Source organism: Chiloscyllium plagiosum, chromosome 24 (assembly GCF_004010195.1).
Source record: "Chiloscyllium plagiosum isolate BGI_BamShark_2017 chromosome 24, ASM401019v2, whole genome shotgun sequence".
Classification (NCBI taxonomy): Eukaryota; Metazoa; Chordata; class Chondrichthyes; order Orectolobiformes; family Hemiscylliidae; genus Chiloscyllium; species Chiloscyllium plagiosum.
Genome location: NC_057733.1, coordinates 31949085 through 31970250, shown reverse-complemented (window position 1 = coordinate 31970250; position 21166 = coordinate 31949085). Strand labels below are relative to the sequence as shown.

The 21166-nt window shown below is 41.8% G+C and overlaps 1 protein-coding gene across 6 annotated transcripts in view; it reads left to right on the top strand.

The window, feature by feature from the left end:
* Positions 1–21166, top strand: part of kif19 (kinesin family member 19) — a 230757-nt gene that overhangs the window by 195320 nt on the left and 14271 nt on the right. For all 6 annotated transcript variants that reach the window (XM_043714732.1, XM_043714731.1, XM_043714729.1 and 3 more), the window contains 4 exons: positions 841–1111; positions 4499–4620; positions 8332–8495; positions 20302–20407. In XM_043714732.1, the coding sequence (XP_043570667.1) occupies positions 841–1111; positions 4499–4620; positions 8332–8495; positions 20302–20407 (663 nt within the window). The remainder of the gene's footprint in view (positions 1–840; positions 1112–4498; positions 4621–8331; positions 8496–20301; positions 20408–21166) is intronic.

Here is a 21166-nt window from a genome sequence, read left to right as displayed (position 1 = left end):
TTGTTACCAATCTTTGTTTCTGTTTATGTGGCTTATTTCCTATGAATCTTTCACAAAGGCAATTATAATTACAAGCATTTATAAAACGTCTTTTTAAATGAATAAGTCTGGTTGTTGAAACTATATCTAAGTGAAGGTACTTTTAAACAATTTTTAAATAAAAATTTGCTGACTTTATCTTGTACAAAAAGGCTTCATTTTCTCAGGCCATTGTGAGGAATATACTCAGTTTGTACTGAGCCCTTTTATTTTGACAAATAGCAGTCCTTGATTAATCCAAGTTCAAAACACACTTTAATATCTGTCATACAGTGCAATCTTACGCAGATGTTTTGTCAGCGTGCATACCCCTCAATAGCTCCATCTTTCCTGAATCTTCCGTTTTATGCTCACCTGCTCTCCTCCTAATCCAAGTATAATTATTTCATAAAAGAGCCATTCTTACTTGGGACCAAAGCCCTCAGTCACCCTGCTACAGTATGCCATGTTACATGTTACACAACATGTATGGGTCCATATATTAAGGATGTTTTACAGTTAGAGACTGTAAACCCGACTTTCCTGTTTTTATATTGATCTCCTTAAAACATTGTGACTTTATTTTTGTTTTTACAAGCATTGAGTTTGCCAGTAAAAAGAATGTCCCTTTTGTAGCATCCACAATCAATTAATTGCAATATGGTAATCCAGCATAAAATGAATACACAGAGCCAACTACATTTATTAAATCTTGACTAATCTTATGCAGAAGTTATTAATGTGTTTTATGTGTTTAAATTGTGCTTCACTTCATCTTTTGGAGCTTCAAAACTCTTACTAGTTTCTCCCTGTCCCCTGAAGGTTGAGTTGGAGAAACAATTCACTGACATTCGATCACGTGCTCATAGATTGGAAGAGCTCCTTCCCAAGAGGATCAGCAGTGAGCAACAACGAGAGGTTTTGAGCCTGCTCTGTAAGGTGCATGAACTGGAAATTGAGAACACAGAAATGCAGTCCAATGCTTTACTCAAGGACAATGTCATACGGCAAACAGATTATGTCATTCAACGTTTTGAGCAGCATCGGCAGCTGTGTGCTGAAATTATTCAACAGCAACGGCACATCATAGATGGTATGAAAGCATTTAATTCCTATAATTTATGCATTTTGTTCCTTTGAATAAATAGAGATAATCTGCTTCACAATCTATCTTTGCAAGACTCTACTTGTCTGTGTGTATGTGTATATATGAATTTATTGGCATCTGTGTCAATGCAATGTACAAAGGAATATAGACTTTGCATGCCAGAAATTCCCAATAAAATTGCAATTATTCTGAAAATATACAGTCACTTTGTCATACTACCAATGAACTTCCTATTTATACATAGAATCATAGAATCCCAACAGTGTGGAAGCAGGCCATTCACTCCATCAAGTCCACACTGACCCTCCAAAGAGCATCCCACCCACACCACCCCCCATTCTCTAACAATGCATTTCCCATGACTAATCCATCTGTAGACAGTATGTATAATTTAACATGACCAATCCACCTAACCTGCATAGTGAGGATCAACCTGTCAGAATGAGCACAAGTATTTTTTTTTTCAAGTTTCAATTTTGCACAAATTGTGATTTTGCCTGTCTGAAATGAGAGCATAGAAACATAAAAGATGGGAACCGAAATAGACCGTTTTATCCCTTGCTGTGACATTCTTTATGATCATGGCTGATCATCAAGCTTAATATCAAAATCCTGCCTTCCCCCATATTCCTTGATCCCTTTACCTATGAACTATATCTGCATCCTTCTTGAGAACACATTGTGTTTTAGTCTGAACCACTTCTTGTGGTAGTGAATTCCGTAGGCTCATCACTCTCTTGGTAAAGAAATATTTTCTCATCTCAATCCTATAAGTTTACTTCTTATCCTTAAACTATGACCCCTATTCTGGAGTCCCACATCCTTGGAAGCATCTTTTCTGCATCTAATCTGTCTTGTCCTGTTAGAATGTTATAGGTTTCTATGAAAACACCCTCATTCTTCTGAACTCCAATGAATACAATCATACCCAACTCAATCCCTTCCGCATTCTTCAGCCCTGCCAACCCAGGAATCAATTTGATAAACTTCCACTGCATTCACTCTGTAGCAAAAACATTCTTCATCCAATAAGGAGACCAAAACTGCACACAATATTCCAGGTATGGCCTCACCAATGCCCTGTGTAATTGAGGCAAAACATCATTGTTCCTGTACTCAAATCCTCTCACTGTGAAGGCCAACATACTGTTTGCTTCTTTACTGCTTGCTGCACCTGGGTGCTCACTTTCAGCGACTGGTTCACGAGGACACCCCCGTCTTGTTGAACATATCTTCTCTCTCAATTTACAGCCATTCAATTAATAATCTGCCTTCCTGCTTTTGCTACCTAAGTGGAAAACCTCAAATTTATCCACATTGTACTGCATTTGCCCGTGCATTCAGCCCATTGAAGTTCCACTGTAATATCTCCACATCCTTCTCACAGTTCACCCTTTGACCTAGCTTTGTGTCAGCAACAAATTTGGAGATTTTGTGTTTATTTCCCTTATCTAAGTCATTTAATATACATTGTGAATAAGTAGGGCCCTAACTCTGATATATCAAATGCTTACTGCTAACTAGTTTTCTGTCCATCTCATTACACCATCCCTAATTCCATGCATTTTAATTTTACACAATAACCTCTTACATGGGACTTTGTTGAAAGACTTCTAAAAGTCAAAATAAATCAGTCCAGAGGCGCCTCCTGATCAACTCTACTAGTTAGTTCCTCAAAGAATTCCTGTAGATTTATCAAGCATGATTTTACTTTTGTAAATCCATGCAAAATGGGTCTGATTATACTACTGTTTTCTAAGTCCTCTGCTTTAAAATCTTTGATAATGAACTCCAAAGTCTTCCCCACTACTGACATCAGCCTCACCAGTAAATAATTCCTTGCTTATGCGATACCTCCCTTTTTCAAAGTTGGATCACATGAGCTACTCTCCAATCTGTAGGATCTGTTCCAGAGCCTAAAAATCTTGGAAGATGACCACAAATGAATCCACTATTTCTAGGGCCACTTCCTTAAGTACTCTGTGTAAATTATCAGGTTATAGGGACTTATTGGCCTTCAACCCCACCAATGTGCAAACACCATTTCTCTACAAATAAAAGGTTGCTTTAATTCCTCCCTCTCACTAAATCTTGTGTTCCCCATCATTTCTGAGATGTTATTGTTCATGTCCTCGTCTGTGAAGACAGAAATGAAGTACATATTTAGTTTGTCAGTACATATTTCTTTGTTCCCCATTATAAATTCCCGTTTCTGACTGTAAAGGACGTATGTAAGTCTTTACCAATCTTTTTCTCTTTCCATACGTATAGAAGGTTTAACCCTCAGTTCTTATGTTCTCTGCAAGCTTACCGTCATACTCTATTTTCTACTTCTTAATCATTCCTTTGATCCTCCTTTGCTGACTTTTAAACTGTTTCCAAATCTCAGGATGTATTGTTTTTTTTCTTACCAATTTGTATGCCTCTTTTTTGCATCTGATACTATCTCTAACTTTGCTCATAAACCATGGTTTGGCAATTTTGCTCTTTGTACTCTTGCACCAGATAGGAATAAACAGTTTTTGTAGTTTACCCATTCACTCTTTGAATGTTTGGCATTAATTTCAATAACATTTATGGGCGGCACAGTGTTTCAGTGGTTAGCATTGCTGCCTCACAGCACCAGGAACCCGGGTTTGATTCCTGTATCGGATGACTGTGTGGAGTTTGCACATTCTCCCCATGTCTGCATGGGTTTCCTCCAGGTGTTCCGGTTTCCTCCAGAGATGTGCAGGTCCGGTGGATTGGCTATGCTAAATTGCCAATGTTAGATGCATTAGTCGGGGGTAAATATAGGGTAGGGGAATGGGTCTGGGTGGGCTCCTCTTCAGAGGATTGGTGTGGACTTTGTTGGGCTTAAAGGCCTGTTTCCATTCTGTAGGGAATCTAATTCTAATTTCCCAATCTATCATAACCAACTCGCTCCTCATGCATCATAGTTTCCCTTGTCTCAGAATCAACTACATCATTCTCCAGCTTGATGATGAATTCTACATATAGTATTAAAATTGCTCATCATGACTGCAATACGAAATATTCCTTTTTCATTGCATTAATACCCAGTCTAAAATGGGCTGTTCTTCAGTTTGTTCCTCAGTATATTCGTACAAAAAATGATCTTGCATACACATCAGGAATTCTTCCTCCAAGGTATTATAATTAACTTGATTCACCATCTGCATAAGCAGATTAAAGTCACCCATAATTCCTTTACCCTGTATGCATCTATGATTTCCTATTTAATGTAATTCCCAACATTTGCTGGTCTATTAACCACCCTCATTAATGTTGTTTTCCCCCTTGGTGTTTCTCAATTCTACCCACACAAATTCTACATTATCTGAACTAGTATTTTTCCATATCTCTTGCCAGATCACAACCTACTGGTTCCTCCACAGTTGGATGAGTTGTATGAAATTTACTTGAGAGAGCTGGATGAAGGCAGCCTGGACCGGATTGTTGCCATCCACACTGTCACAACAAGAACCCTGAAGGTATAGCATAACTAGTGAGCAAATAGAATTATTAACTTTAGGTGAGAAAAAAACCTTACACTTTTCAGAGATTTACACAATCAGAGATAATGCTCTTTGAAGATTTATTTCTTTGTTCTTGAACTGGTTAAGTCTTTATGTAGATTGTTAAACCATGCTCATTTTCAATGCAGTGCAGTTTTAATTTTTTTTTTACCTCTTATTCAGCATTTAAAATTCACAACATACATTGAAAATAGTTTATTGTGATGAATGTAGCATGAAACTTGATGAGACTTTCAGTTCAATAAACAGGTTTGTTAGAGGGCAACATCAAACAGGGTACATTATCTAGAAACTAGGACTCTTTATGTTAACTGGGTTGACAGCTTCTTCATCATTCTGAAATGGACTGGACTATTGTTTATAGAGGGGTTATAACTGAATCATTTTATTCTTTTTATTTTTGAAGGTGTTGTAGGTATTGTTGGCAAGGCCAGCATACCTTGCTCACCACAATAGATTAGATTCCTAGCAAGTCCACCATGACGATCTGAATAGTAATCCACCCAGATCCATTCCCCTACCCTATATCTACCCCGGCTAATGCACCTAACATTACGGGCAATTTAGCAAGGTCAATTCGTCCTAACCTGCACATCTTTGGATTGTGGGAGGAAACTGGAGCACCTGGAGGAAATCCTTGCAGACACGGGGAGAACGTGGAAACTCCACACAGTCACCCAAGACTGGAATTGAATCTGGGTCCCTGGCATTGTGAGGCAGCAGTGCTAACCACTGAACCATCATATAGCTTTTGGAATTGAGCAGCTTTCTTGGCCATTTTAATCACATTGTTATGGTTTTGGAAACACATAAAGGTCAGATCAGTTGGAATGAAATACTTTCTTCCTTAAAGGACACTTGTGAACTGGATGGACTTTTATGAAAATCAGTGATAGTTTTATGGTTGCCATTACTGGGGCTACCTTTCAGTTCTAGGTTGTTTTTAATTGAAGTTAAATTGCACCAGCTGCTGTGATGGGTCTTGAATTCATGTCCCCAGAACATTTGCCTGAGCCACTGGATTATTAGTGCATTGACCATTGTATTATCTTTTCCTACTGAATCCATTAGCACATAAAACTGGATGGAGTGGTTAATGAAAAGTTACCCGCACCTATTTGCGGGATTCAAAAAGCTCCAAAAGCTCTGATATAGCGAGCAGAAAGCATGCACTAAGTTACAATCCCAAAATATGTCACCTTCCACATTGGTAAAGGTAAATAAGTCGATGTGCAGTGCCTATGCCTGCAAATAATTGCATTTACAAAGAGCCTGTTTGAAATCACATCACACAATTGGTTTCTTTGAAGCTAGTGCTGGCTGAATTCAGAAAAATCTGGTTGACATGCAACTGAACAAGTTACCCTCAAATTGATCACTTGCTGGGCCACATCTAACAAGTAATTTTTAAAAAGTTAATGCTCTGAATCCAGAGCCATGTATTGCATATAGGTTTCTGCCAATCCCACATTCACAATAGTATATGCAGTTATCTCTGTCTGACCCCTTCTCTGTCTTCTCTAACCCCTTGCCCAGTTTCTGTGGTTACCCAACCCCCTCAGTCACAACATCTACAGTCTTGATCACTTAACTACATATCAGCCCCTATTCCATTCAAGTTTTAAATTCATGTCCACACCTTGCGCATTTGATTTCATTTCAGCCCAAGGCTCAATATGGGTGTGTCTTAGGCCTGAGCATTTCAGATACAATGATTATTCCCTGCATCCTGATCAAAAAATGAAGGCAGCTGATCTTCTGGGTCAGAAATTCTAAAAATTACAGTTCATATTGATCCTCAGCAATTTATTTTAGCAGCAATGAATATGTTACATATCCTGCCAGATACACAAAACATGTGTACATACACCATGCTAGAAACAATACAAGCATAAATTTCCACCAATTAAAGATTAAGTGTATCATTTCTCTGCACTTGTCAAGTATCTGGATAGAAAAATCTGGGTAGAAATTACAAAGAACAGTATGAGTAGAATTACTGTTCTTTTATCCAACAGTAGAGCTGCCAGCACTTACTTTCCTTCTAGAAATTCAAAAATTGTGTTTTACTCAATCTACTGCTTCTTTGGCATTATTTAGATTCCAACCCCTAGTACTTACATATGTTTTTAACAGATTGCTTCATTATACATCTGCTGGATCATTTGGGTACCCTGAGAAGGAAGCTGTATTTACCCTGGCAAAACACCAAATCCTATTTCAAATCAAAACCAAACAGTCATGACTGGGACTATAAATTATTCAACTGTCAGGAATCCCAGGAAATGCAATGATAATAATCTATGCATTTATTCCTTCCATTTGTTTCAACCAGGATCTGAAGATATTTCTGTAACAGTCACAAATCCTTTGCACCAGAGATATAACATCATGATAGCTTCTATAGTTGTGTGATGAAAAATACAAACACCTTTTTTTTTGTCACTATCACTGTTCTGTCAAAACATGCTACAAAGTTCAAGTCTGCTCTAGATATTCTCTGAGGTTGAATTTCTCTCCTCTAAGCAGATTCTTGGTCCTTAATAATCAATATTGGCCAATTTCTAGCCATTTTTTAAAAATCGCATTCATTCATGAGGTGTGGGTGTCATTTATTGCTGATTCCCATTTGCCTTTAAGATGATGTTGAACTGCTTTTTGCTATCCATGTGATGAAGGTGATGTTGTGAGGAGAGAGACCTTGAATTTTCACCAGTTGCTGATGATATGGCACCATAATGCTTCCAAATAAAGATGGTGTATACCTTTGAGGGAAACCTGCAGATGGTTGGTATTCAGTGTCTGCTGCATTTGTCCTTCTAGATGATATTTGCCATGAGATGTCAGGATGCTGTTGAAGGGATCTGGCAGAGTTGCTGCATGCATCTATTAGGTGACAGATCAGTTGCCAGTGAAGCAGGCTGCTTTGTCCAGGTGGAAGGGCTTTGGGTAGTGAGGAAGTGAGTGATACTAATCTCTGACCTGCTGCTGTGACTAGTCCAGTTCAGTAGTGAAAAGTAGTGAGAGGAAGTAGTGAGAGATGACAATATAGATCTAAGTCAGGGTATTGTGTAGCATGAAGGGGAACTTGCAAGTGGTGGTGTAACTGTTACTGGAGGGAGTATAAGTTGAAGGGGGTGAAGGCCTCAATGCAGTACTGGCACTGGCCACTATTCCCACAGTGGTGTTACTGGAAGGCTTCTGGTCTGATTGTCTGGATGCTGCCATTGGCAGGATTTCTGATTTGCTATGATTTGATTCAGTGAGGCACCCAAGATGTCCAGGTAAGTGTCTGATTCCATTACAGTAACATTGAGCCTCTCATGGAAAGACAGTATGGGTCTTCCACCAGTTCTCCATTGATCATTGTCACTGTAACTAGATCCCATCCCAAATTATAACTTAATCTATAAACCCTTTATTTAAGAAACTGATATAATACTAGAATGAAATGTCATTAGAGTTAAATATTTTATCTTGCATAATAATTCAGCAGGTTTTTCTGGATCACATGAAAAACAAACAAATTATCACAGTTATGTGAAGTGTCTTAACTGTTAGTTTGTGGGGCACAGAGAAATTGAAAAGCCATTTCTATTTGCTTTGGTTAATCTGCTGCTTGTGAATACAGCAATCATTCAGATTGATAATCTCTCTGTCTCCCAGGATGGTTCGGTCACAAATATGGCCCAGAGGCTGAAGGTGGGAGAGCTGGTGCAGGATGTGGACTCTGATCAGGAAAGTGTGAGAACAATTGGATCTGAAAAGCCTTATCCTTGGCGAAGGAGTTACAAAGATGTGTTACCACCACTGGTACCAGAGCCGGAAAGGTAACGTTAACAGGGGCAATAGGTTAAACCAGTAATCGAGAGGTAATAGAATTCCATTAAATCTATGACTTGTCTAGTTAAATATTTCTTATAAATACAGAAATGGTTGAGTGATATTTCTAAACTTGAATCCTAATTAGATAAATAAGTCACAACAATGATGATGCATTACAGTGCTTGCACGTCGGTGCTGATGGTCACCTGTATGATCCACAGCAACTACATCTGCAGCAAGTGTTTGCAATTTGAGGAAATCTGCCTCTGAGTTGATGTGCAAGATTCTGAGCTTTGGACACCAGTATATCAAGGAGGGCAACGTTTACGTGGATAATTCAGTACTTTGTTCCAGGAGGTTGTCATACCATTTGGGCTAGCTACTTTTGAATTGGACCGTAGTCAGGGACAGGGAGATGTGACTGCACGTGAGATAGTTATGTGGACACAGAAAGTAGGGATGGAGGAGTCTCAGCCTCTACAATAGTCCAATAGATTCATTGTTCTTGCAGTTTATGTGGGTCAGAGCAGGGAGTACAGGGGAACCTCGATTATCCGAACGAGATGAGCGGGCACTATTTAGTTCGGATAATTGATTATTCTGTTAATCGATTAAATGCCCCTCTGGGCCCATCACCGTCCAACACTACCCCCCCGCCCCTTCTCTGGGGCAGCTGGACTGGACACCAACGATAAGACTGCTGCTGCTGTTGCTGCCGCTGCCTTTGTGGGGTAAGTCTCCAAATAGCGTGTGCGCGCGCGGGCACACACACACCTTTTGACTGTAACTTTTTGACAGGTTCCATCTCTGCCCTGTACAGGTCAACATTGGTCAGATTATCTGGGGAAGGGGGTGGGGGGGTGGGGTTTAGTGTACACCCCTCTGTAGAACTCCAGGGAAAGTGTGGAGAGAGAGAGAGAGAGAGAGAGAGGGCGGGAGGTCAGTCATTGGAGACAGTGCCTGTTTAATCACTGGAATCAAAAGACGCAATCACTATTGGAAACAAGTCTTTGATGTGATGTTTCTATCCGGACCACGAGATCTCCTTCGGATAATCTGATTTTCGGATAATTGGTATTCAGATAATCGAGATTCCTCTGTACAGGGTGGATGAGGAAACTGAGCATAGTGCCTTCTTTCAGGGAGCCATTCACGTAGGTGACTAAAAAAATGTAGTGGGGAGAAGGTATAAGGGATATTGATAATATTCTGTGAAGTTTAGAGTAGGAGTATTAAGATCTTTGCTGTGTCAGGTTAAGGACATCTCCTCAAGGAGAGAGAGAAACACTCAGCTGGAGTGGAAGGATCTAGTTGTTGTAGTCCATGTGAGTATCTGATACATAGGCAGGACTGAAAGATTCTGCTGATGAAATATGAACAGCAGAATCACAAAGGTTATAATCTCTGAATTACTACCTGAGGACAAGATAATTGACATAAAGGTAAATAAGATCATAAAGTTGACCACATGCTGAAAGATTGATGTGGGTGAAATGGGTCTTGATTCTTGTGGTGCTAGCACATGTACCAGGGAAGAAGAGAGTGTACACTTTAGACAGTTTTCACCTAACTTGTTCTGAGACCAATGTACTATACTGTATAAAACCCATTCTAGGATTTTAAAGGAGCTTCATATAAAATAGTGAGAGAGAAGTCACATGAGGACAAATTGGAAAGTTAAAGAGAAAAGTGATAGACAGTAATGCAGGATTGTGATACAGGTAGTGAAAACCAGTGTGGGATAGGAAGGACAGAGCATATAAACATGAGTGTGTTGGCAAATATGGTCACAGTAAGATAAAATGGCTTTAAATTAACAGAGAGAATGAAGGGTTCAGATGAAGAAATATTTCGTCATTCAAACATAAAAGTTGAGGTAATAGAAAAATATACTGATATGGTTAAACAGAAGCTGGTGGGACAGGAGGGGACAAAGAGTTTAACAGTATTAGAGCAATAGAACAAGGCATATTCAGGGGATATTGGTTAAAAAAAGTTAAAATTACAAGATGGAGGGTGGGAAATAAATAATACAGGCAAGTAATATTTTGAAAAGACCAACAGCATAGAAAAACAGATGTAGGTTTGTTAATAAAGAATAACATAAGGACATTTCTGAGAAAAGATCATGACTTTGAAAATCAGAGGTAGAAACAGTATGAGTGGAAATTAGGAATGGGAAAAGTCAGACTTAAAAATCACACAACACAAGGTTATAGTCCAACAGGTTTATTTGGAAGCACTAGCTTTCAGAGAGCTGCTCCTTAATCAGGTGGTTGTGGAGTATAAGATCATAAGACACAGAATTTATAGCAAAAGTTTACAGTGTGATGTAACTGAAATTATATTTTGAAAAAGACCTGGATTGTATGTTAAGTCTCTCATCTTTTAGAATGAACATGTTGGTTTCAGTTCTTTCATATGTAAATCATAGAACATTTAAAAGTTACATTCTCGAGTGAACTTTAACAATTGGTGTCATGTTGGCCCAGATAATTCATTGAAGGTGTGAGCTGCCCTGTGTAAGACTGTCTGTGCCACAATGGTCAGACTGATTCTATTCCAAAAAATGGATTTACAGAATTTTACATGGATTCATGCAGTTTTTGAGCAAAGTAAAATTTAATTCTGCAAGTACAAATTGACTACACAAACTTATATGTGTATGTGTGCACGTGGGTGTGTGTGTTTGGAGGGGGGGGAGTTATGAGTGTCGGTGACAGAGTGTGTGTATGTGTGTGAGTGTGAGTGTAAAGGGTTATGAGTCTGTGAGAGGATGCATATGTGAGTGTGGGAGTGTATGTGTGAGCATATGAGAGAGAACCTGCGTGAGTGTATGGGTCTGTAAGTGTGTGTATGTGTGTCTGTCTGTGTATATACTGCAGTGGGGTCACCTATAGTGTGACATGAGCCCAAGGTCACGGTTGAGGCCATCCCCATGGCTACCGAACTTGGCTAAGACCCTCTGCTTGGCCATTTTGTGTTGTTGCCTGTCCGCGTTGGAGGATGGTCACCCGAAGTTCTGAGGTTGAATATCCTGGACCACTGACGTGTTCTCTGACTGAGAGGGAACACACCTGTCTGATGATTGTTGTGGGGTGTCCATTCATCCGTTGTATGGCCTCTGCTTGGTCTCGCCAATGTACCATGCCTCAGGGTATCCTTGCCTGCAGCGTATGAGATAGACAACGTTGGCTGAGTCGCATGAGTACCTGCCACGTACAAGTTGGGAGGTGTCCCCACGCGTAATGGTGGTATCTGTGTCAACACTCTGACATGTTTTGCAGCGCCTATCATGATAGGAATGTATGGAGTTGCCCTGAAAGCCGGACAGTTTGTTACAAACAATGATCTGTTTGAGGTTTGGTGGTTGTTTAAAGGTGATAAGTGGAGGTGTGGAGAAAGTCTTGGTGAGGTGCTCATCCTCATTGATGATGTATTGCAGGCTGTGAAGGACATGGCGTAGTTTTTTGGTTCCTGGGAAGTACTGGATTACGAACGGTGCCCTGTCGGTTGCAGCTCTTGTCTGTCTCCTGAGGAGGTCATTACGGTTTCTTGCTGTGGCAGAACTGGCGTCGATGAGTTGAGCATCATACCCTGTTCTTATGAGGGCATCCTTGAGAGCTTCCAAGTGCCCATCACATTCCTCCTCATCTGAACAGATCCTGTGTATGCATAGGGCTTGTCCATAGGGGATGGCTGTTTTAATATGTTTCGCGTGGAGGCTGGAGAAGTGTATCATTGTGAGGTTAACTGTGGTTTGCAGTAAGTAAGGTGCTGAGGTGCCCATCCTTGATGGAGATGCATGTGTCCAAAAATGAGACAGATAGTAGAGTGTAATCCGTGGTGAGTTTGATGGTGGGATGAAACCCATTGATATCACTGTGTAGTTGTTTCAGTGACTCCTCGCTATGTGTCCAGAGGAAGAAAATGTTGTCAATGTATCTGGTATATAGTGTTAATTGGAGGTCCTGCATAGGGAAGATGCCTTGTTCGAACCTGTGCATGAAAATGTTGGCATATTGGGGTGCAAATTTGGTCCCCGTGGCTGTTCTTTGTGTGTGGATGAAGAATTGGTTGTCAAAGGTGAAAACGTTGTGGTCGAGGATAAACAGGATGAGTTGTAGGACGGTGTTTGGAGATTGGCAGTTGGTGATATTGAGTACTGAGGGTGTTGCCTCGATGCCGTCATTGTGGGGGATGCTGGTGTAGAGTGCTGAAACTTCTGTTGTGATGAGGGATGTTCCCGATTCGATTTGTCCATGGGTGCTGAGTTTGTGTAAGAAATCTGTAGTGTTGCGACAGAAGCTGGGTGTCGCTTGTACAGTTGGTTTCAAGACGCTTTCAACATAGCCAGAGAGGTTCTCACACAAGGACCCATTGCCTGATACGATGGGACATCCTGGTGTGTTGGCTTTGTGTATCTTCGGAAGGTAGTAGACGTCACCTACGTGAGAAGTACGTAGGATGAGAATGTATAGGGAACTCTGAAGGACTGGATCCAAGGCCCTGATCAATGTGTTTAGTCCACAGGTGTGCTGTTTGGTTGGCTCGGCCGGTAGTTGCCTGGTATTCCTGGTTGTATAGTTGTTGGTACACTTCCTTGCGGTAACCTTTTCTATTCTGAATGACGATGGCTCCTCCTTTATCTGCTGGTTTGATGAGAATGTTGTGATATGTTTTGAGAGCCTGGATGGTGTTGCGTTGTAATCAGGTGATGTTCTGCTCTACCTTGTGGGTATGGCTGATGAATCTTGCATTTACATGTCAAGCCCAGGGCAGTGGCCCTCCAATGGAGTCCAACTTGACTCCTTCTTTGGTCGTTCCTCTACACATTGATCAGGAATTTGGATCCAGTCCTTCAGAGTTCCCTACGCGCCCCCCCCCAATCCCACATACTTCTCATGTAGGCAACTTCTACTGCCTTGCAAAGATACACAAAGCCAACACACCAGGACGTCCCATTGTGTCAAGCAATGGGACCCTGTGTGAGAACCTCTCTGGCTATGTTGAAGGCATCTCGAAACCCATTGTACAGGGGACTGCCAGCTTCTGTCACGACTCAACAATGACATTTTCTACAAACCCACCGACTCCCACCACTAGCTGGATTACACATCCTTCCACCTGACTCCTGCAAAAATGCTATCCCTTACTCCCAATTCCTCTGCTTCCGCCGCATCTGCTCCCAGTTCCACCATAGAACATACCAGATGGCCTCCTTCTTTAAAGACCACAATTCCCCCTCCCACGTATTTGATGATGCCCTCCAGCACATCTCATCCACGTCCCACACCTCTGCCCTCGAACCCCACCCCTTCAACCGCAACAAGGACAGAATCCCCCTGGTCCTCACCTTCCACCCAACCAACCTCCATATACATCACATCATCCTTCGCCATTTCCGCCACCTACAAACAGACCCTACCACCAGAGATATATTTCCCTCCCCACCCCTATCCACATTCCGTAAAGACCGTTCCCTCCGCAACTACCTCGTTAGGTCCACGCTCCTAACAATCCACCCTCCCCTCCTGGCACCTTCCATTGTCATCGCTGCAATTGTAAAACCTGCACCCACATCCTCCCCCTCACCTCCGTCCAAGGCCCCAAAAGAGCCTTCCGCATCCATCAAAGTTTCACCTGCACTTTCATGCATGTCATTTACTTATCGTTGCACTGGATGCGGTCTCCTTTACATTGGGAAGACTGGGCGCCTTCTCGCAGAACGCTTCAGAGAACATCTCCGGGACACCCACTCCAATCAACCCCATTGCTCCGTGGCTGAACACTTCAACTCCCCCTCCCACTCTGCTGAGGACATGCAGGTCCTGTGCCCCCTCCATCGCCGCTCCCTTACCACCCAACGCCTGGAGGAAGAACGCCTCATCTTCCGCCTCGGACCCTCCAACCCCCATGGCATCAATGTGGATTTCACCAGTTACCTCATTTCCCCTCCCCCCACCTTAACCCAGTTCTAAACTTCCAGCTCAGCACGTCTTCATGACCTGTCCCATCTGTCATTCATCCTTCCCACCTATCTGCTCCACTCTCCTCTCCGACCTATCACCTTCACCCTCACCTCCATCCACCTATTGCACTCTCAGCTACCTTCCCCCCAACCCCACCCCCTTCCCACTTATCTCTGCACTCCCGAGGTTCCCAGCCTCATTCCTGATAAAGGGTTTTTGCTTGAAACATCGATCTTCCTGTTCCTCAAATGCTGCCTGACCTGCTGTGCTCTTCCAACATGACTCTAATCTTGATTCTGATCTCCAGCATCTGCAGCCCTCAATTTCACCTTTTTGTCACATAGTCTACCATTACACACTACCTATTGTTAACCACTAACAGTCTCCATTAACAGCTATTCACCCCCCCAGCCAGATCTTATTGACTCCTTTGTTCTTCTTTCTCTTTGGGCTCATTCCTCACCTATTGTTTCCTTCTTACTCTTGTGGGATAGAGTTCAAATTGGAATAGACTGGAATTCATGAGTGGTGAAAATAGCTTCTTTTATTCAGCAATCACAGCACAAGTTCAAGGTAGCAACAGAATCCCGAAATATAGTTCTTACAAGAGCCTGTTTATACATAGTTCTTATATCTGTTAAAGTTTCATTACTATCATATTATATTTTTATTGGAAGTACAGAAAAAAAAACAATCCCTGTGGAACACCACTGGTCACCAATCTCCAGCCTGAATACTTTCCATCTACCACCACCTTCTGTCTTCTATGGACCAGCCAATTCTGTATCCAGACAGCCAAATTTCCCTGTATCCCATGCCTCCTTACTTTCTGAATCAGCCTATCATGGGGAACCTTATCAAACGCCTTGCGAAAATCCGTATACACCACATCCACTCCTCAACCTTCATCAATGCATCTTGTCACATCCTAAAAGAATTCAGTAAGATTTGTGAGGCATGACCTGCCCCTCATAAAACCATGCTGACTATCTCTAATCAAACTATGGTTTTCCAAGTAATCATAAATCCTGTCTCTCAGAATCCTGTCCAATGCTTTGCCCACCACTGACGTAAGATTGACAGGTCTGTGATTCCCAGGATTATTACTTTCCATTTCTCGAACTAGAGAATAACATTTGCCATCCTCCAATCAACTGGTACTACTCCAGTGGACAGTGAGGACGCAAAGATCATTGCAAATGGCGCAGCAATCTCTTTCCTCACTTCCTGTAGTAACCTAGGGTGTATCTCATCCAGCCCAGGGTATTTATCTATCCTTATGTTTTTCAAAATTTTCAGTACATCCTCCTTCCTAACATCAACCTGTTCAAGCATATCACTCTCTTGCTGACCTCAGAAACGTCAAATTCCTTTTCAGTAGTGAATACTGAAGCAAAGTATTCATTAAGGACCTCCCCTACTTCCTCCGACTCCAGGCGTAAGTTCCCTCCACTATCCCTGACCAACCCTACCCTCACTTTAGCCATCCTCTTGTTCCTCACATAAGGGTAATATGCCTCAGGGTTTTTCTTAATCTGACCTGCTAAAGCTTTTTCATGCCCGCTTCTAGCTTTCCTAAGTCCATTCTTCAGTTCCTTCCTGGCTACCTTGTAACCCTCTAAAGCCCTATCTAATTCTTGCTTCCTCAACCTTAAGTAAGCTTCCTTCTTCCTCTTGATTAGCTGTTCCACATCCCTTACTATGGAAACTCCACATCCCTTGTCACCCAAGGTTCTTTCAACCTACCACCCTTTCCTTGCCTCAGTGGGACAAACCTGTCCAGTTCTATCAGCGGGTGCTTCTTAAATAACCTCCACATTTCTGTTGCATTTCCATGAGAATATCTGTTCCCAAGTTAGTCGCCCCAGTTCCTGCTTAATTGTAATTCTCCCTCCCCCAATTAAATACTTTCCTATACCATCTGCTCCTATCCCTCTCATGATTATAGTAAAGATAATGGTGTTGTAATCACTTTCACCGAAATGCTCTCCCACCAAGAGATCTGACACTTGACCTCGTTCATTGCCAAGCATGAAATCCAATATTGCCTTCCCTCTAGTTGGCCTATCTACATATTGCATCAGGAACCTTTCCTGGACACACCTGACAAAGACTGCTTCATCCAAACTATTTGACTAAGTAGGTTCCAATCAATATTTGGGAAGTTGAAGTCACCCATAACAACAACCCTGTTACTTCTGCACATTTCCAAAATTTGCCTCCCAATCTGCTCCCCCATGTCTCTGTTGCTATTGGGGCGTGTATAGAAAACTCCCTATAAAGTGACTGCTCCTTTGCTGTTTCTGACTTCCACCCATACTGACTCTGTACACAAACCCTCCTCGACAGTCTCCCTTTCTGCAGCTGTGATACAATCCCTGATTAGCAATGCCACTCCTTCACCTCTTTTACCGTCTCTCTATTCCTTTCGAAACATCTAAACCCTGGAACATCTAACAGCCATTCCTGTCCCTGGATATCCAAGTCTCCGTAATGGCCGCAACATCATTGCTCCAAGTACTGAACCATGCTCTGAGTTCGTCATGCTCTGAGTTCGTCACCCTTATTCCTGATACATTTTGCATTAAAATAGACACACTTCAACCCATCACACTGGGTGCACTTTGCCCTATCAAGTGCCTATCCCTCCTCACAGACTCTCTGCATGCTGTATCTGCCTGCTCACTACCTACTCCGTCATCTAATTTGTAACTCAGGTTCTCACCGCCAACCCCCCCCACCCCCCGGCAATCTCGTTTAAACCTTCCTGAAGAGCTCTAGCAAAATTCCTGCCCAGAATATTAGTGCACCTCCAGTTCAGGTGCAGCTCGTCCTTCTTGTACAAGTCCCACCTTCCCCAGAAGGTTTCCTAACGATCCAAAAATCTGAAGCCCTCCCTCCTACAACCGTTTTGCAGTCATATGTCCATCTGTACTCGCCGTCTATTCCTCACCTCACTAGCACGTGGCACTGATGGTAATCCTAAGATTTACCTCTACTCCTCCTTCCTTTGAGCTTCCAACCTAACTCCCTATATTCTCTTTTCAGGTCTTCCTCCCTTTCCCTATGTCATGGGTACCAATGTGTACCATGACTTCTGGCTGGTCTCCCTCCCACTTAAGACCAGTATTTTAAGTTATCTTTATTAACACACCGGGTAAAAACAATGACTGCAGATGCTGGAACCCAGATTCTGGATTAGTGGTGCTGGAAGAGCACAGCAGTTCAGGCAGCATCCGAGGAGCAGTAAAATCGACGTTTCGGGCAAAAGCCCCCACCAGTTCATTATATTCATTAATACTGGGTTCCCATTCATTCATTCATAACCCTTTTCTAACCTGTTATTCACTATAACACGGTTATATTTTACTATCATAAGATAGACCAAATTTAAAACAACCCTTTCCAAATCCATTACTGCATTTTCACACCTCATCAGCCCTTGCTACAAGCAGTATTGACCTCTAAATAAATGTAGCATACAGAACAATACCAGCCCCATCAAGTCTCCATGAAGCATTATAATATTAATCAGCCCATACCAACCATCTCTTGGACCTGAACAGATTCCCCAATTAGTATTTACCTGTTAAATACTTTTTTAACTGGGCCATTGTCCCTTTAGGAAACTGACAAAACGGCGCTTCCATAAAATTGCTCGAATGAATGAAACTTATACCGACAAACAGGAAATAAATCTCACAACCCAGCTGCAGTAATCAGTTTAATAATTTCTAACTTTCTTAGAGCATATAGGACTAGCATTTTTATTAATATTTACGAACTTAAAAGGACTAACACCTTCGAATTATGCAAGCAGTCCGGACCAGACTATTAATTCCATCAGAAGTAGCAGTCAGCATTTAGCACGTTTTAACCCATCACCTGTCTCCGAGGACAGAAGCCATTCTGGGACTTCTGCTGTTTGTGAGTTTTATAAATGACTTGGATGAGCAAGTGGAAGGGTGGCTTAATAGGTTTTGCTGATGATATGAAGGTTGGTGGAGTGGTGGATAGTTTGGAAGGCTGTTGTAGGTTGCAACGAGACATTGACAGGATGCAGAACTGAGCTGATAAATAGCAGATGGAGCTCAACTTGGAAAGGTGTGAAGTGATTCACTTTGGAAGGTCGAATTTGAATACAGAATATAGGGTTAAAGGCAGGATTTTTGGCAGTGTGGAGGAACAGAGGGATCTTGGGGCCCATGTCCAGAGATCCCTCAAAGTTGCCATCCAAGCTGGTAGGTTTGTTAAGAAGGCATATTGTGTGTTGGCTTTCATTAGCAGGGGGAGTGGGTTTAAGAGCCTCGAGGCCATGCTGCAACTCTATGGAGCCCTGGTTCATCCACACTTGGAATATTGTGTTCAGTTCTGGTCGCCTCATTATGGGAAAGATGTGGAAGCTTTAGAGAGGGTGCAGAGGAGATTTACTAGGATGCTGCCTGGACTGGAGTGCATATGTTAGGAGGAAAGCTTGAGGGAGCTAGGGCCTGTCTCATTGGATCGAAGAAGGAGGAGAGATGACTTGATAGAGGTATACAAGATGTTGAGAGGCATAAATAGAGTGGATAGACAGAAACTTTTTCCCATGGCGGAAATGTCTATCACAAGGGGGCATAATTTTAAGGTAATTAGAGGAAGGTATCAGGACGATGTCAGAGGTTGGTCTTTACTCTGAGAGTGGTGGGTGCGTAAAATGCACTGCAAAGAGTGGTATTAGAGTCAGATACATTAGGGACATTTAAGCGACTCTTGGATAGGCACATGGATAATAGTTAAATGAAGGGTATGTATATTAGTTTGATCTTAGAGTAGGATAAAAGGTCAGCACATTATCGAGGGCTGAAGGGCCTGTACTGTGCTACTGTTCTATGTTATATCTCACACCCCCTGCCCCCACCCTATCTTCTGCATATAAATCAACATTTTCCTAGCTACCATCAGTTCTGAGGAAGGGTCATTGGAATCGAAATGTTAACATTGACTTCCCTTCACAGATGCTGCCAGACCTGCTGAACTTTCCCAGCAACTTCTGTTTTTGTTTCTGATTTACAGCATCTGCAGTTGCTTTTTTTAAATGTGAGTTTATTCACTTTGGTCATAAAAATAGATGAGCAGAATACTTTTAGCAAGTCTTGATGTTCAGAAAGGGTGTGATTGTACAAGGACTACAAAGATTTGGCAAGCAGGTTCATCAAGTAATTAAGAAAGAAAATAGCAATGGTATTTGAGTAAATTAAGAAAGAATCTTGTAACAAGAGCGTGGGATATAGGGAGCAAGTGGGAAACCCAAGATCAGCCATGATTGTACTGCATAGTGGGGAAGATTCGATGGACCATCTAGTCATCTTCTGGTCGTATTTCTTCTACTTCCCTGCCACTTCTTGGGAGGGGCAAATCCTGCCATTAGACTGACTTTCAACTGTTGCCTGTCAGGCATTTACAATAGGATCTATTCATTAACTTATAGAAAGACCTTAAAAAAGAGAGACAAAAAGGTGCAGCCATCCAAACTGGACAAATGAAACATCTCACAATTCTATGAAAATGACAAAAAGCTCTTTGACATTTTAAAAAAATTTAACATTCTAATCCAAACCTCACCAGGATTAAACTTTGGTTTTGAAACTTTTGGCCTTTGATCCCTGAAAAACTAAGTTCAACTTTTCTATGAGTTCATGAAAATTCAGAAACTTTGGAGGCAGATATTATACACCAGCTTTTACATTGGATCAACTTTTGCATGCATTTTTACATTATCTAATTGATTAGAATTGACTACAGTGACAATTTCTCCTCAGTGTTTATTTATTTTAGTGTTCTTCCTTTGACATACCAGTGACAATAACAGAGTGTTTAAAAGCAGCCCACACGGTCAACAGAGAAAGAGTTCAATGGTGATGACACCTCCTCCAATCCAAGTGAATGGAATGCTAAACCAAGAGGTGAGTTGGTGCACAAGAGTGCAACAGGTTCTGGCACAGCATCCATTTCAAGGACTTCAGTCTCAAAACCACGTTCCCAGAAACCCGTATAACTTGAAGGCTATGGCTTTCTGTTCACCAATGTGTTATTAACATTGCAGGAATGAATTCTTCAGATATAAGGTCATGCCATTCACTTGGCATGGGTAACATTTTTCAAGTCAATTAATTTAGTGTTGAACGTGAATTGGGTATGAATCGGTTACCATGGCAGGAATATTGTTGCCATGGTATTCTCCAGTTCATACGCACATCTGCTTTTTTTGCTAAGATTAGCAAATGGTAAAATACACCTGCATGCTACAAAGGAACATTGCATCACATGTCAACCAATTGACCCATAGAGCCTACTCCACTATTCTAAATCCCAAATTGCTGCCTTTTCCCCTTTGTGGTGACCTAGCTGTGCACACTTCCCTAATTATAGAGTCATAGAGAGGTACAGCACGGAAACAGACCCTTCGTCCACTTCATCCTTACCGACCAGATATCCCAACTTAATCTAGTCCCACTTGCCAGCACCCAGCCCATATCCCTCCAAACCCTTCCTATTCATACATCCACCCACATGCCTTTTAAATGTTGTATTTATATCAGCCTCCACCACTTCCTCTGGCAGCTCATTCCATATGCATACCACCCTCTGCATGAAAAGGTTGCCCCTTACGTCCCGTTTATATCTTTCCCCTCTCACCCTAAACCTATGCCTTCTAGTTCTGC